Consider the following 16,951-nt stretch of genomic DNA (forward strand, 5'->3'; position numbering starts at 1 on the left):
CATCAATGAGTGGGGGGGCCTGGGCCGGGTCGATCCTGTTAAGTTAATTGGTTTCTTGCTTTAGTATACTCTGTAAGTCACCCTCTGCTAGACTTCTTCTCCCTCTGTGATTTATATCCACCAGTCATCAGGCACTTTCCATTGGCTCTATTTGAAAGTGATTTAGTGTGTTAGATGTGTGAATGTTTATGCAGTGCATAAGTGGATTCAGTCTGCTGCTACTGGGCTGTGACGGTTTGTAAGCCAAACACTGCGATCTTTCAACCTGCTTCTTAGGTTAAAAATGACACAAAAGTACAGTTATATCTTCCATATCATACTCATATTTATAAAAGTCTCACTGTCTATAGTGTGTTATATTTAAACTGCCATAGTATATTTACCCAAATATAGTGTTCATACTTTTAAATACTAGCTCTGTCATAGCTGTCATATATGTATCTATTTATATAATGCCTATATATAACACTGCACTGTACTGCTTCTTTCACTCTGCTGGTTAGAAATTACAATAAAGTTCTTGTCTAATCTAAAAAGTACTTAAAAAGTACATTCAATTGCTTTAATGTGTAGCGCTGCAACTGACTTTTTAAAATGATCCATTATTCTATTGATCATCTCGTACTTTAACTGATTAATAATTGAGTGCTTTAATGCTTCTCTAAAGCCTAAGTTAATGAAATTATCCAACAAATTAGCTGTTTTTGTCCAATCATAAGTTCAAACCACAAAAAATGGTTAACCCTAATGATGAGCGTAACCCCAATGTTGACTAAACTCTGAGAAGCTGAAACTAGGTATTTTATTTGGAAAATTACTTTAAACTGATAAACTAATCAATCAATCGTTTCAGTTGGATGGTGCTTGAAGTTGGCTTCTAGGCTTGTTGAGATACTCTAGTTGTAAGACCTCTTTATAAATATTCCCATACACACTTGGTCCTTTTAACCACCCCCAGATTTTACAGTATAACAAAAGAGTGTCACAAGTTTCCTCAAAACCAGTGGTTCCAGTTAAAGTTTAACTAGAAAAAACCCCAAAGGTGAAAATGTATTGTGGCGGTAAATTCTGCAATGAGCAATAAGGGATATAAGAAGAGATCAAGTGGTGGAAAATGGGAAGATGAGGTTGTGGGCCTGGGTATTCGTGTGTGTATTTGGGGGTTGCATCACAGGAAACAAGCTCTCCATCCTGCAGTTGAATGTGACCCTTTGGCCCTGGATCAAATGCTCCTCGGGCTGAATACCATGAAGCCTCTGTCCTCCGCACCACGCACTGCTCTGCGCTGCACGGATTGCAGGCCTGTCTGCAGGGGGGGGGTCAGAAAGATAGGGGGGAAGAGGTGGGAAAAGGGGGTACATTTTGGGAAAAAGTTGCATAATCACACTTTGCTGTTCTCTGTAACCGAGCAGACAAACTTCTTGTTGCGCCCTAAAATGTGAAACCAGAGACAGTCACTCGGCCTGGCTCTCACGTCCGACTGGCAAGCGATTCAATCGGGGAGAAGTCGCTCCTATTTTTAGCCCCATGCTCGATGGAGGGATGGAAAAGCAAACAGACAGTAGCTGCACGCGCAAAGACAGACAGAGAGGGGGAGTCTGTGTCTGTGAGGGAGTGAAAGGAAGAGAGGAAGGAGGAGTGACTTATTTCTGAAGTTCTGCAAGTTTGGATCACTGGCTCGCTGCTGCCTGAAGGGGACACATGGCTGTGACTGGCACAGGGCAAAGCTGAGAGGATTGATCTGCTACAAACAGCAGCTCTTTACACATATTTTCCCAAATATTAAAAGATCATTGTAATCTCTTGCATGCTAAGGTGCTGCTGCATGGAAGCCTGTTTGCCTTCTCGAGGGAGCTGACCAAACAAGGGGCTTACAGGACTTTTGCCCCGCCATGGAATGTTGGAGATTTGCTTCCAGGATCTTAGGAAGTTTTTCTTCTTGGGTTCTGGGCTTTGGATTTGAGGAGCGTGCACGCTTCTTGGAATCCCCTCATAGACTGGAAACGTCAAATTGGAAGGACTGTATCTCTGGTAATGGTATAAGAGACAAGCAACCACCTCTGGCATTTTAGAAGCACACATTCTTTTCTATTTTCATTCATCCAGACGAAGGAATTCAGGATGCGGCGCTTTGACAAGCTGAAAAAGTCATTCCCCTTCCTGGCACACTTTCACGTATATCGAGTAAGTCTGGTGTCCGTCTGATGACTGCTATCCCTGGTCCATTGAGGATTTTTAACATTGTGAAATATGACATGGATTTTTAGTAACTTTAGTCAGAATCACGTGGTCCTCCCAGATGTTTGGACATAGCGTTTGTATTATGAATATCATGTGTGTGTGAGTGTGTGAGCTCTCCAGCTGGACTGAGGGCCATCCTCTGGGACGGTTGTTGTTATTGCAGCAGGATGTTAGAGCAGAATTGATCTGATACAGGATATGGCTTTGGCCGGTGTGTGTGTGTGTGTGTGTGTGTGTGTGTGTGTGTGTGTGTGTGTGTGTGTGTGTGTGTGTGTGTGTGTGTGTGTGTGTGTGTGTGTGTGTGTGTGTGTGTGTGTGTGTGTGTGTGTGTGTGTGTGTGTGTGTGTGTGTGTGTGTGTGTGTGTGTGTGTGTGTGTGTGTGTGTGTGTGTGTGTGTGTGTGTGTGTGTGTGTGTGTGTGTGTGTGTGCGCACATTTATTTCTCCACTACCATGAGGAATGAGTTCAGGCCAGAGGCATTTCTCAGCAGGGACATCATGTTGTTGTTATTCCGCATCTGAACTCCTACATCCCTCTCCCCTTTTTCTGTATCAAACTTGTTGTTTCTGTCGTGTGTATTACTCTGATTTTGTACTGGGTACTAATTGGGTTATACTTGTCACAATTCATTTTCCTTTGAACATTTTTAGAAAGGTTTGACATGACATTATTAAGAGCCCTAATACTGGCCCTTGATGGATTCCTCAGACTCCTGCCACAAGTCACACTTAAAGGAGTTTGGACGTAGTGTTTCTCCTGCTGACCTCACACCTCCATAACGTGATTCTTCCTCTGCATTCCATTATAGAAAAAAAAAAAGATAGACAGCTCAAGATGTCTAATGTATAACAAGATAACAAAAAAAGTACAATTTTCCAAAATATTATTTGCTATATTGGTTGGCAACAATACATGATCTTTGTCATTTGCCTTTACAAGTGGACGTTTGACAACTGTACACAGCGTCTGAGCAGCACCTGTCTCCAAAAATCTTGTTTTAATGAGTTTTTAAAATTGGTTAGCAAGTTGACAGAGTAATCTGATATGAGGGGCTCAAGCACCTTGATTTTGACCCCTCATGCCTCAGATATGACACTGTCATGGAAAGAGGCTCAAGAGGAAGCTGACTTGCGTTTTTGGCACCGTCAAGTGAAATAACGCTTGCATGTTGACTGCCAGGGAAGACCAGACTCGGGACTGCAATGTGGAGGACAAATAAAGTTACGCCGCATATTGGATTATAGCACGCTTTAAAAAAATATGTTTCTTTCCTGGATGCAAAAACAATATGTTGATTTGATCCTCCTAATTGTGGTTGAAATTATTGTGGTAGGAGAGCATTTGGCACAGTTGAGGGCGAAGTTGAACAGCCAAACAGACGGTTGTATCATCTTTCTCAGAGTAGGGGTCAGGCATGATGCAACAAAATGCAAAATATGGCGACGGATTCAAGTGACTGTAACTGTAGTTAATCCTAAAGCCACAGGCATTATGTGCAGCCTGCTTCTCTTTGAAGTGGATCTCACAGGTTATTATATTATGTTCGGTTGATAATGGGCTTACCTGCTAAGCTCGAAACGGAGGATTTCTCTTCAAGTGGACTATTTTCCATTAGTGAGCCAAAGCCGCATGTTTAGACATGGCTAAAGAGATATCAGCTGACCCACTTTAATGTGCATTGCAATGAATTTGTATCAGGATACGGACATCTGGCACAACCATCGGGGATTGAGTTCTCAAACGGCCTCATTGCATCCCAAGTTCATGGGAAAATCCAGGACAACTCACTCTGAAAAAGGCACAGTAGACACAGTAGATGCCTTTTTTTGTTTTTACAATCAATATTAGGTGTGTGTTTGTGTGAGAAAGAAAGGCGTTCTTTAACTCCAGAGGTCATTTAGCAATAGAAAGTGACCTCTAACCGAGCCCATTAAGACGTTTGAAAGACGGAAAGGAAGCCACGACCTCTGACACTTCCCTCTGGACCTTGTAACCTTGCCTATCCCAGCACAGGAAGTTCCTCATTCACTCTGTGTAATTGCTACTCAGTGGAGTGACCCCTACGCCCCGGAGCCTGCACCCCTCCCTGTCACTCTCTGCAGATTAGGAATGTTTGTCATTTTTTTGTGACACTTCCCCCAATGAGAATGGGAACAGTACTGTGGAGCAGTGTGAGCAGGTGTAATTCAGAAGATGAGCTTTTGAAGTGGTTTATCTTTAAAGTTCTTTACTGGATTTACTCTCTATTCAACTGCGATGTCCTTTTGAAAAAGCCCTTCAGGATTTAAAAGGAATTTAAATTGTCTTAGGTTGTTATATTAAGAAGACGGTGACTGATGATTTTTTAAGGGGGGTTTTTTGTTTTGACGTTGAAGATTGATGGTCTGACTCTGTGTCTTATGGAGAAGTGTAGTACAGTGTATATATTGTGGTCAGATCTTTTGGGAGCCTCCTGTTTGTCTTTACTGACACTTATGGATACCAGATGTGTTATTCATCTCATGTATCAATCCGTTTTTGTTTTCAAGAGCAGTTGTATATATTTTTTCAATTACCCTTTCCACTGCCGTTTTGTACGGTGGTCGACAGGTGCAAAAACACTTTCATTAGGAGTAACGTGCTGTACGTTGGCCAACTGTCACTGTCACTGAGTTAGTCTGTTTCATAAAAGTAAGGGTTTTGTCAGTATACTTGAAATGACTGGGTTAGCTACGTTAGTTAGCTAGCTTACAGCAATCTGTATTATATCGGAAGTAATCATCTTTCTATCACTTCGTTAAAATAAGCCAATAAAACGTCCATTTGAGTTAAGTTTCTAGTGACGGCGACAGTTGGCCAAATTTATAATCCCCAAACCTCAACAAGCACTCTGTATTGTCCCCGTTTCAGTTGTGTTTTGAGCTTCTTGTAGCCTTTTTTGCAGGTTTCGTTTATACAGTGCTTTTAGTAAACGCTGGGCATGTTTCGTCAAATGGTCTAATGTTTTTCTAAATGCTACGAATGTGTTATCAAGTTGGAGAAGATTTTTCTTCATTTGCACGTGTTTTCGCCCATTTGTGTTTTTTTTATTTGCTTCATTTTTTGGAAACCGCTGCGCATTTCTCCTACTGAAAGTGTATCGGGCCATTTTAACGCGTTTGTACCTGTCGGCCACCATAGTTTTGACTAAAAGGGTGTTAACACCAAAATGACACAAGATCTATGTCATCAACGCCTATTTATTACTAAGTAAATAAGTGTTGTCAGTTTTTAAACCACTGACGAGCAGTTAATGCTATATTTAGCCCAAAATGTCCTTGTTTATATGAGGTCAATTAGGCCAACCCAGTCTGCAGTGTGTGGTTGTGTGTCGAAATGTGTGTGTATTTTTGAGTGTATAGGATAAATAGGGTTGATGGATAGAAACAATAAAAAAATAAGCTGCAGAGCATTCAAATGTTGGTTTTAGAATTTGAAATTCAAGCGTTATGATTGAAGTTCTTCGCTATTCGCTGCATCCCTAAATAGCATCTAATAACTCGGCTTGTGGATTTTAAGTCCAAGCAGGTATTTCAGTGGGCTCGGCTGTAAACAATTACTGGAGCGCTCAGTTTCCTCTCCTTTTTTTACAGAAAATAATAGTTGTATTGTTTCTCAGTGACTTTTTATTCAACTGTATTCAATAGCTGTGGGACCAAGCATTCAAGAATGTGTTGAAAGAACTTTGAACTCAGTTTCCTGTGCTCTTTGTGGGTCTTTTACAGAAACTGGGCAGTAGCATGCAGTGTGAAGAAGGCACAGAATGGCTGCTGGAGCTGCTGATGGAGGTGCAGCTGCAGCAGTACCTCCTGCGGATCCGAGATGACCTTAACGTTACGCGGCTGTCACACTTCGACTACGTCAAGAATGAAGACCTGGAGAAAATTGGCATGGGTCGACCTGGTGAGAAACTGTGTGTGTGTGCAGGTTGTTTTGTACTTGAGAAAGTTTGTTTGCACAGTATGAGTTCTTAAACATCTGTGATCAGTCTACTCAAAGGCCAAATTCTGTGTCAGTCATGCTAGGCTCTTGAAAATAATCTTAACCACGACAAAATTACACTTAATCTGAGCATAAAAAGAGGAGTGGTTGCTGCTGTGAGCAAATTGTTCAAATGTCCGTGATTAAATGCCTAAAAAAAACATAACATTGGTATTTCCTTCTAAACATTGGTTCTAGTGATGGGAATTACGGCTCTTTGAAGGGAGCCGGATTTTATGGCTCCGTTCCTTTCCGAGAGCCGTTCAAAAGAGCTGTTCAAAAGAGCCGTTCAAAAGAGCCGTTTTTTTTTCCAAAGGGGGCGGGGTTACTAACTGGCAAATTTGCATTCAGAAAAGCAAGTTTCATCACTTTTGAGGACTTAATGCACAAATGAATGCACAATGCACAAATTGAAGAGACGGATCACGTTTTCTTTAGTCGGATAATATCCACATATCTACCCTACTTTGATAATTTTCTAATCAAAAATCTAATCGATAGATTTATGATCGATAGATTTATGATTAGAAAATGATAAGAGATGGGTAGACATTTGGATATTATCCAGCTGAACAAAACGTGATCCGTCTCTAAAATGTGTGTCAACCACGGACCTTATTTCGAGCTATTTTCCAAAATCCTATGGAGAAATTGCATTGCATTTTTGTCGAAGGAACCGGAAGGAGTTTACTTCCGGGTTTTAGGACGCGTCACTGCGGTTCTCTATTTCGGGAAAAAATAACGAATTGCAATTATTTGGACTGATATCGTAATTACAATAAAATGCACATATGTATATTGAAGGACAACTCGTTCATTATTTATGGCAAAATATATAAAATTATTATTGTGTGGTTATTTATTTTTGTGTCTGTTGAATAGGATTTGTAGGCCTAGTTTTCTTTCGCGATACATTAATCATTGATAATGAATCAATTAAAATACTTAATTAATCTCAGATGCAAATTAGGTTTTGTGCACTATATAAGAAGAAAATAAATAAATACTTATATAAACACAAGTTGAAGTAAAAACTGTGCAATAAAAGTCCTTGTAACCACATTGACAGCCTCTGAGGCACAGTATATTACAAGACTGGACGTCTTCAACAGCACCCACCCTCTGAAGACTCAGGATCATACTGAAAAGGAATGAAAAGCAGAAAAATAACAAGTCAGGTCAAATAATAAAGGTTGAAAATCATAAAAATATAGCAGAAGCAACTGCAAAAGGCTGCATGCACGGTTGGCGCATGTGCACTAAATAGGACATAACAAACACTGAGCTTCCTGCCATCTAAATATTTTAGCATATTGCAATAAAAAAAAAAAATGTGATTAGTTGTACAGCCTTAACTGCTTCATATTATTGGGCTATCAAGTTTTACCTCTGTCGGCTGTAATGTGCTCAGCATAGCTCGAGCAAATCCTCCATCACTAACACCCCTTATTTCATTTACAACCGGTAATTGGCCACAATAGAAAGGGACTCTTAAGTCACAAGTCTATTGTGTGCAGTGTGACGTTTCAAATCCAGTCGCTGAGGCCCTCAGGGGCTCCTCTACCAAGACACCCACTTCTCCTGCTCGTATATTCATCACCTCTTAGCTCACTGTTCTGTAAGCTCTCCATATATATTTTTTATGTTGTATTTCTTTATCTCCTATTTCTTTGCATATGGTATAGTATTTGTTTCCCCTTTCATAATAAATCTAGGCGTGTATTTGAATTTCTTCCAATTAGGTGAGACTACGTTGAATTTGAAATATTCCACCTTTTGTATATGATACCTTCTATAAGGTAAACTCTTAACTGATCATAAGATACTTCCTGATGCTTAAACCCAGAGAGATAAGCTGTTGTCTTTGTCCTTTTGATCATCTGCTGACCTTCACTGAATTTGTCTTGTTCTTTTTTTTTCCTAAAGGACAGAGACGACTGTGGGAGGCTGTGAAAAGGAGAAAAGCCATTTGCAAGCGCAAGTCCTGGATGAGCAAGGTGACAAACATAGACAGGAAACACACACACACACACACACACACACACACACACACACACACACACACACACACACACACACACACACACACACACACACACACACACACACACACACACACACACACACACACACACACACACACACACACACACACACACACACACACACACACACACACACAGTACTTATATATTATGGTACATGGTATGCTTAACGTTGTGTCGCCATGGTGGCCATGGTCTGTATTTCCGTCCTAGCGTAGACACACTCATGTACAATATGGCACAAACTTTCCCCTTGTACAGATGATATGATCTGATCAAGTTCATCCCTTAAAGAGACAGTACAGTAGTGTGAAGGTGCATTTTCATCCATCTCTTTCTGATTTCAACTTGTGCATTAAAAACCTGAGTGGAAACACAGAAATTTAAGAAAATCTAAAATCTTTAAATATTACAAGAATAAAACCTTTTTTATTCTTAGTTACCACTTAGAGATGCCCCGCCCCTTTGACTATCATGTTTAATGTGGTGGAGCGCTAGCCAATAGAAACATGAGTGTTACGTAGTGATGTCACTATGTTGCGGAACTTAACAAAGGAGTCCAATGGAGGCGTTTCAGGAAGGGAGGGGTGTGGGAGAGAAATTCCCTTTGAGAATTTAGCGTTTGCAGACCATTTACATGCACACAAAACGACATAACACACTACAGGAAAGGAAAAACCCCAAAATGCATAAAAGGGCTTCTTTAAGAAATTGCTAAACATTCGGATGGAAACCTTGCTTATGAAAAAGTTAAAGCAACCTTATACACACGCTCATGGAATATATACCTAAACACATACAAGGTTTAAAACTGAGGCAGTAGGGAGTTTGTGTGTGTGAGGGTGAGGGTGTGACGTGTGTGTGTTTGCTGTTCTCAGTTGAAGTCTCAGTGCCCAGAGGACGGTGCTTGCCTTCTATAATTACACCTGTCTGTTTCCGCCTCTGGCACCATCCTCTGCTAGAGCAATCTGCTTCCTCAGCCCCCTACGTATGTGTGTGTCTGTGTGTTTGTGCATGTGTGTGTGTTCACGCGCTGCCATATTCAGAATCTTTTGAATGTCGAGCCTCCTATTTGAAACCCACTTACCACACAGCGACCACAGAGATGTGGTGTTTTTAAAAAGGTCTGCAGCATTATGTCATGTCTGGTCCGGTGTGAATGTGAAACCACACACCGCTCGCTACTGTTTATATCGGGGCCAGTCAAATATGTCGGCCACCAGGCATTCATCGACACCTCCTTTTCACTGATGGTGCTGTTTCTAAATACTGACCTTTGTTTGCCAGCCAATAATGAGTTCATGTTGGTCTCATTCAACTTTCTGGGGAAATGAAACAACATTGACTTTGATGTATTGCTTTGGAATCAATTTGCTTTGCCTTTGACAAAAAAAACCCACCTGTTTCAACTGCACCTTTGCTATACAGTAAGTAATATATTTTGTTCAGTTGTGTACACTTAACGTCATTAATGTTTCTAAGAATTTCAAACTGGCACATAAATCACCGTCAGCATTTTTACGGTAAACTATTTAGATCTGCGTTGTTCTTAGCATGATGAAATCATTTTAGCCATCAGACGTCATCAGAGTAAACCATCTGAGCAAACATTAGGGTCCACTCGGCCAACATCCCCTCCTAGGTCGCCAATTTCCCACGGAGCAATGTTGACGCAACCCTTGTTTTTTTCCGTGAAACCGTTTTATGTAGTGTTTTTACAGGTTCATGTACATTCTTATTTTGGCAGACTGTCTTATTTAGGGCCTCAAAACAAAGGTTTTCATTAATGGCTCTGCACAGAACACACATTGCATCGGTTAAAACTCAGGGGAAGCTCACACATGGATACATTCAGGTCACTTAATCTAATCGTGCTTCTTAATGAGTACTTCCTAACTGCTAAGTAATTCCTGCTCTGTTAAGCCAAGAGGCTGGAAATGTCTCTATCTGATAATAATAATGGTGTGTGTGTATGTGTGTGCGTGCGTGTGCGTGTGTGCTTCTTTCGTTACACATACATAGTTAGCTGACATAGCGTGTCTATCATATGTTTTATGAGTACATTATTCAACGTATGTACAGATATAACACTAGCCTTAGTGCTCACTCAAGAGCTTGTGCCTGTAGTGACGCTCTAGTTTTGAGTGTATGTGCATTAGTGCTACACCCTTCAGGTCCCAGATAAGAGCCCAGGGATCACCATTTGGTTGTGGTCTAAAAATATATTGTAAAATATAGTAATACATTAAAAAATAAATAGTTTTCCTTCTGGATGACAAAGAAAAAAAGAGTGTTACATAGAGTTTCATAGAGAAGAAACACACTCCTCAATGTCAGTTTCGGTAATTTATTGACAAGGATGACGACACCCTGAAACAGAGTAATGCAGCAAGATAAGCTGACAAAGTATTACATCCATGCAATTTAATGAACACAAATATATACCACGAAACAGAGTATAGTAGTATAATAGTATAATATATATATAGTATAATATATAGTATAATATAATAGTGGAAACAGTCTTACATGAATGAGTGGACGAACGTCTCAACTCGAGGCGGAGTGAATGAACAATGTTTGAACTAAAATGGCCGCTCGGCACTACCGGGTCAGAGCACGGCATAACCGGGCAGCGACAGCAGTGACACTGCCCTCTAGTGGCCGGCGATAAACTCTTCATCCCCCCCAGACCGGAAAGCTATGTGCCGGAATAGGTTAACGGTCTAAATCCCGTATCCAGCTGCCAGACTCGGGCTCGTAACGTGCAGGCGGCCTCCTCACGCGGCCCGGCCGAGTCGGTTGGGGCAGCGTCGGCAGCGACTGCGGCACCGGGAGCAGTGCACCCAGGAAGGCACCCGTAGGAACAGTGAGGTCAGAGGACGCCTCATCAGCAGGCGTCGGTGGGGAAGCGCAAATAGCCGAGTCGCGGGGCCCGACAGCCGCCCGCTGAGCAATCCCCTGGGGCGTCGCCCAGCCCGGGTGGATAGGTGGGGGCTGATGACCCAGGGCGGCGGCGGCGACGGCGCAGCCGACTGCTCACGGGCGCAGGGTGTGGCCGGCGTGTAGGCACGGAGGAACCGCCGGTTGCGCAGTGTTAGACGTCCCGAACCGTCAACCCTGACCCGATACTGGTCGTGGCCCGGCGACTCCACCACGATCCCTGACCTGTCCCATTTGTGGGGGCTCGGGCCTTGCTGGTTCTGGAGGAATACCCTTTCGCCGAGTGCCAATGGGCGGAGCGGTCTCGAGTGAGTCCCCAGAGACTCGGTGGTACGGGACATACGGGTCCGAAGGGCGTCCTCCTTCGCCGCCCATGCCTCGCGCCATAGCAGGCGGATATGCGGGTTCGAGAACTTCTCGAGGCGGTTCACGAAGGAGAGCGAGCCACGAAGGGGGCGGCCGAAGATGATCTGTGCTGGCGAGAGGTCGCAGTCGGGGTCAGGCGTGTTACGCAACTGCAGCATAGTGCGCAGGAAGCGGTCCTGATCAAGGCTGCCCGACGGGCCGGTGTTGGACATCAAGAGGCGCTTAGCAGTCTTAATCGCAACCTCCGCCCTCCCATTCGACTGCGGAAAGCTAACGGAAGACACACTGGTTTGACGTGCCATAAGCGGAGGAAGTCCTCAGTGTGGCTCGCCTTGAATTCCGGACCACCGTCGCTCGAGAGCTCCTCCGGTACGCCGAAGGTGGCGTAGAACGACCGGAGGTGTTGGACCAGGCCAGCTGAGCCCGCCAGGGCAGTACCCGCCGTAGAACTCAGGACCTCTACCCAGCTCGAGAGCCGATCCCCGACAACTAGGTAGTGACGGCCCCCATAGTCGAAGAAGTCAGCAAACACCGCCTCGAATGGCGTGGACGGGGGTGAGGACGGCCGGGGGGGTGTAGCCGCCTGTGACGGAGCATTGCGGTTGCAGTCTGCACACCCGTCCCTGGTGGCCTGAATGTCCCCGGACATCCCGGGCCAGTAAACTATGGCTCGGGCATGCTGCCCCATAGCTGAGGTCCCCTGGTGAGCGGCATGGAGATGCCGAAGGACCCTCCCACGGAGGGACGGGGGAACCACGACGCGGTCCCGATAGAGCAAGACGCCGTCCTGGGCGTAGACGGACCCACAGACCGATGACAGACTCGCCAGGGCAGGGTCGTTAACGTCAATCCCACCCTCCTGCTCGATGAGTTGGAGGAGGTGGCCGAGGCATCCATCAGCCGCTGTTTCCCGTGCGAGGAGGGGCCAAGAGATGGCTCCGAGCTCCCGTGCGTCGTCGCGGATGGAGGCCATGAGTGCTGACTCCACGGCGTCAGGCCCGCTCGGCAGCCCCAATGAGAGGCCGTTTGCTGAACCCGAGGGGGAAGGATGCCTCGACGTGGCATCAGCGGCATAGCTGCTCTTGCCAGGCAGATGCACAATGTCGAAGCGCCATGGGAGGGTGCGCTGCTTGAGTCTAAACAGACGCGAGTTTGTGATCTCATCCAGCGTACGGTCACCAAAGATTTTCACCAACGGCTTATGGTCGGTGAGCACGACGAGGTTGTCGGACCCCTGCGTGAAGTACCGCGTCTGTTCCAGGCCCCAGGCCAAAGCTAGGGCCTCTCCCTCGACGGCCACATAGCGCTGCTCCGCAGGGGACAGGAAACGCAAGCCCGCGAGGGTGATCCTCCACCCTCCTGGACAGCAGTCCGGTATGCCCGAGGCACAGTGACAATGTTGCTGGAGCAGGAAGTAGCCAATGCCACGCATGGATCAGTCAGCGCGGAGGCAGGTACTCTTCTGCATGTCGTAGATCTCCACGCCCTCGCGGATGGCCTCCATTATGGCTTGCTTGGATGTCTGGAAGGCCTCCTCCAGAACGGGGGACCATAGGAACACACAGCGTGGGCTGAGGAACGGCTTAAATGGAGCCATCGTGTCACGCAACTGGGCGTAGTTAGCCACCTGGTTGACAAGGCCGAACCAACTCCTGATGTCCGTCGTGGAGCCTGGGGTGGGGAAGTCCCGGATGGCGTCCAAGTATTTTGGGAGCGGTTCGATGGTAGATTCCGACACCCTGAAGCCAGCGAAGTCGACGCACCTCTCCGCGAACTGAAGCTTGTCCGGATTCAACACGATGCCCGACCGGCCGTTACGCGTCAGGAAGTCGATGGTCCTCCACCAGTGTTGCTCCAGGTCGGTGTCATAATGGATGGTGTCATCCACACAACGTTCCTTGCGTTCATAGTCCGAGAGGACGGCGTCAAACCGACGGTTGTAGCCATCCCCTGACGACAGGAAACCCTGTGGTGCCCTGGTGTAGCGCCAACGGCCGAAGGGCGTGATGAAGGTAGTGAGGTGGCGATCCGACTCACGCAGGGGAACACTGTGGTAGCCGTTCCAGGCGTCCGTGACGGTCTTCAAGGTGCCCTTCGGGACGCGGCATGCGAGGTGGAACGGGGACTCAGTGGCGAAGGTCTCACGTTGGCAGAACTTGTTGAGGGGGGAGAGGTCCACGGTCCTGCGGGGGGAACGGTCGTGCTTCCGAGTGACTACCATACGATGGCACCACGCCACCGGCTCGCCGTATGGCACGCGTTCAATGACCCCAAGGGCTTCGTCCCGCAGGAGGTCATCGTGAACCCTCCGCTGCCAGTGTAGAAGCACCGTAGCCGCGGTGTGGCATGCCTTAGGCGTAGCTGCGGGGTCCACGTGCATCTCGATAGGTGGCCCCTCTATGCATGGTAGTGCTCGATGGGGGTGAGTATTGAATGTCGACGAGGCATATCTCCCGAGTAGCCAACCTTTCATCCGGTTATTGTTCTCTGGCGTACAAGGGAACGGCAGTGCTGCGGGGCGCGCCGGGGGGACCGTGCGCTGAGGACATGAGCACTGGGCGTCCCGGGGGTCACTTGGCCCCACGCAGCCGCCGTTGGTTGACCCCATCGCATTGATGGACAGGGGCTGGACTGGCGTGTCAGCCGTGTCAGGGCTACGCCTGTCCTTGGGCCCCCTGCAACGTAGTCCGACGGGAAGTTAACGGGCAAGAGGCCGAGGTTGAGCAACGACTCGTAGGAGAGGTACATGGCCCGGACTGAGCTGCTCACGTATACCATGGAACGGTAGGATGTAGTACGCCCCCCGCTGCAGGTCGTCGAGAGCCTAGCAAAGAACGCTCCCTCGATGGCTATAGGGGAGCGGTTGGCGGCCGACAGGCTGAGGCTGACGGGTCGCAGGTCGTCCCGCGCGAAACCGCAGGCCAGGAACTCCTCCAGAGACCAAAGGTCCGACTGCGCGCCAGTGTCCGCGACGGCGGATATTCGAGCTCCGTCGGCCGAGCCCCGGTTGCTGGTGCCATCCCTCAGCCCGACTGGCATGTCCATCGAGATGGTGATTAATGCCCGGGGGTGGTCTCTCAGCCTGGCTCGCCTCCATTCGCCCTTGGAGAAGATGTGGTGCTCTAGTCTGATAGGTGCAAGCCTGTCGACACAGCCGTGCGACGTAGGGGCGCGGCGTCGGCGAAGGCTCCCGCGACGTCGGCCAGGGCGGGGCGGGCTCCAGCTTGCACCGACGAAACCTGTGATACCAGCTCCGACCCCATGGCGGCCTGTTGACTGTTGGATGACGGCTGTTGACGCCTCTGTCGTTGGCGGGCCCTGTAGCAGCCGATGCACACCTGGTGAGGCTTAGGACTCCACCCGCGAGGCCCCTCCGTGAAGACGTTAAAGACGCTCTTACATTCTGGGCACGAGGCACGTTTAGCCCCGTCCGCAGGGCTCGGGGCGGGGCTCGCCTGTGGAGTCGTCTTCAGGCACCGGAATGACGACATGGCTGATAGGGAGTACGATGGGAGAGCGTTACGGGCCATCTCTTTGTTCTCGACGAGTGCAATCACGTCGTTAACTGGCTTGACCAGGACGTCAGTTGTCCCCAGCGTCTCGCGGCGTATGTCCGAGTCATAGATGCCATTGAGCAGCACATCGCGGATAATGTGGTCGGTATAGACCACGTCCTTACCACACTCGCATACCGCATTATATGCGCATGTCTCTGCTTTACCCCGCACTCTGGCAGCGAATGCGCGGAATGTCTCGTCGCGTTCCTGGCGTAACTGAAGTAGTTCGGTGCGCAGGACGCATGTAGCAACTGGGATAACAGCTAGGGAACGCATGACGGTGATCAGGTCTAGCAAGGGTCCGGAAGCGGCGTCGGGGACGACTTTCAACAGGCTGTCTCCAAGTACAGGCCCAGCGCACTGAAACAGCTGGAAGGGGGCCTGTGCGTCCCCTATGCCTGAGCCGGCGCGGAATACATTCCAACGGTGGATGAACACGTTCCATTCCTCTATTGACATGCCCACATCAACTTTGGGCCGATCGAGTCTCGGGTCGTGAGGGGCTGGGGCCTGGGCTGGCGCGGCCATGACAGGCGCTGCGTGCTGGTGGCTACATCCATGAATCGTCAATATAGCAATGACGAGTGCTTCAGACAAGTCATCGGATTTGAACCCGCAGCCGGGGACAGGGCATCCAACAACGACCATGGTGTCGTCATGAAGAAACACACTCCTCAATGTCAGTTTCGGTAATTTATTGACAAGGATGACGACACCCTGAAACAGAGTAATGCAGCAAGATAAGCTGACAAAGTATTACATCCATGCAATTTAATCAACACAAATATATACCACGAAACAGAGTATAGTAGTATAATAGTATAATATATATATAGTATAATATAATAGTGGAAACAGTCTTACATGAATGAGTGGACGAACGTCTCAACTCGAGGCGGAGTGAATGAACAATGTTTGAACTAAAATGGCCGCTCGGCACTACCGGGTCAGAGCACGGCATAACCGGGCAGCGACAGCAGTGACACTGCCCTCTAGTAGCCGGCGATAAACTCTTCAATAATTGATTTAGCACCAACACTCCTTCTTTAGTCACATGTTAGCAACTGCCATTAAGAAATGTAAAAGTTTTACACATTCACAAGTGGGGTATTTACTGATATAACAAAACCTGAAATGCTTTTTTTACCTTTAGACCTTATTCCAGGCATCTAACCAACAAGTCTATTCTATTTTAAAGAGATGGGAACGAAGTGCTAATATGCTAATGCTAATAATGCTAAGTTCTAATATCATCTATGGGTTTTAGGACTCATTCCTTCACTACTCTATTGGCCTTTTAATTACTATAAATAATTATTTGACACTATTTCAATATGTCTATTTTGCGTCCTTCATTGCAGACCCAGCTTCATGTGTTCTCTCTCTTCTGTTCCCCTGTAGGTGTTTAGCGGGAAGCGTCCAGACGGAGGAGACTTCCCCCAGCAGGGCCAGCCGGCCTCCTCCTTCCGTAAGCTGTCTCCCACCCCCCCACTGGGCCTGGGGGAGGGAGTCCTGTCCACACAGCCTGGTGGTGGTGCTCCTATGGACGGGCAGCAGCAGGCTCTGACCTGCCTCATCCCGGAGAAGGATCTGACGCTGTTCGAGAAGCTGGGCGACGGCTCCTTTGGAGTAGTGAAGAGAGGAGAGTGGCTGACGCCTGCGGGGAAGGTGGTGAGGAGATTTAAATAGTTCACTCATTAAGTATAAAGAAACTCCTGTAAGTTGATGGGGTTAATTAAGGATCTGGGGCATGGTACACTGGTATAGTTATTTTACATAATGCTTTTTAGCATTTTTGTGC

The 16,951-nt window shown here is 47.0% G+C and overlaps 1 protein-coding gene across 7 annotated transcripts in view; it reads left to right on the top strand.

Annotated features, from left to right (window-relative positions):
• The window catches only part of tnk2b (tyrosine kinase, non-receptor, 2b), an 88,628-nt gene that overhangs the window by 54,469 nt on the left and 17,208 nt on the right, over window positions 1-16,951 (top strand). For 4 of the 7 annotated variants that reach the window (XM_079648491.1, XM_079648494.1, XM_079648496.1 and 1 more), the window contains 3 exons: window positions 5,984-6,161; window positions 8,166-8,236; window positions 16,552-16,821. In XM_079648491.1, the coding sequence (XP_079504617.1) occupies window positions 5,984-6,161; window positions 8,166-8,236; window positions 16,552-16,821 (519 nt within the window). Of the gene's footprint in view, window positions 1-1,554; window positions 2,185-5,983; window positions 6,162-8,165; window positions 8,237-16,551; window positions 16,822-16,951 lie in introns of those variants that run through there. The other 3 variants (XM_079648492.1, XM_079648495.1, XM_079648497.1) reach the window with 3 other exon arrangements.

Source organism: Notothenia rossii, assembly GCF_949606895.1.
Source record: "Notothenia rossii genome assembly, chromosome: 9".
In the NCBI taxonomy this organism is placed as follows: Eukaryota; Metazoa; Chordata; class Actinopteri; order Perciformes; family Nototheniidae; genus Notothenia; species Notothenia rossii.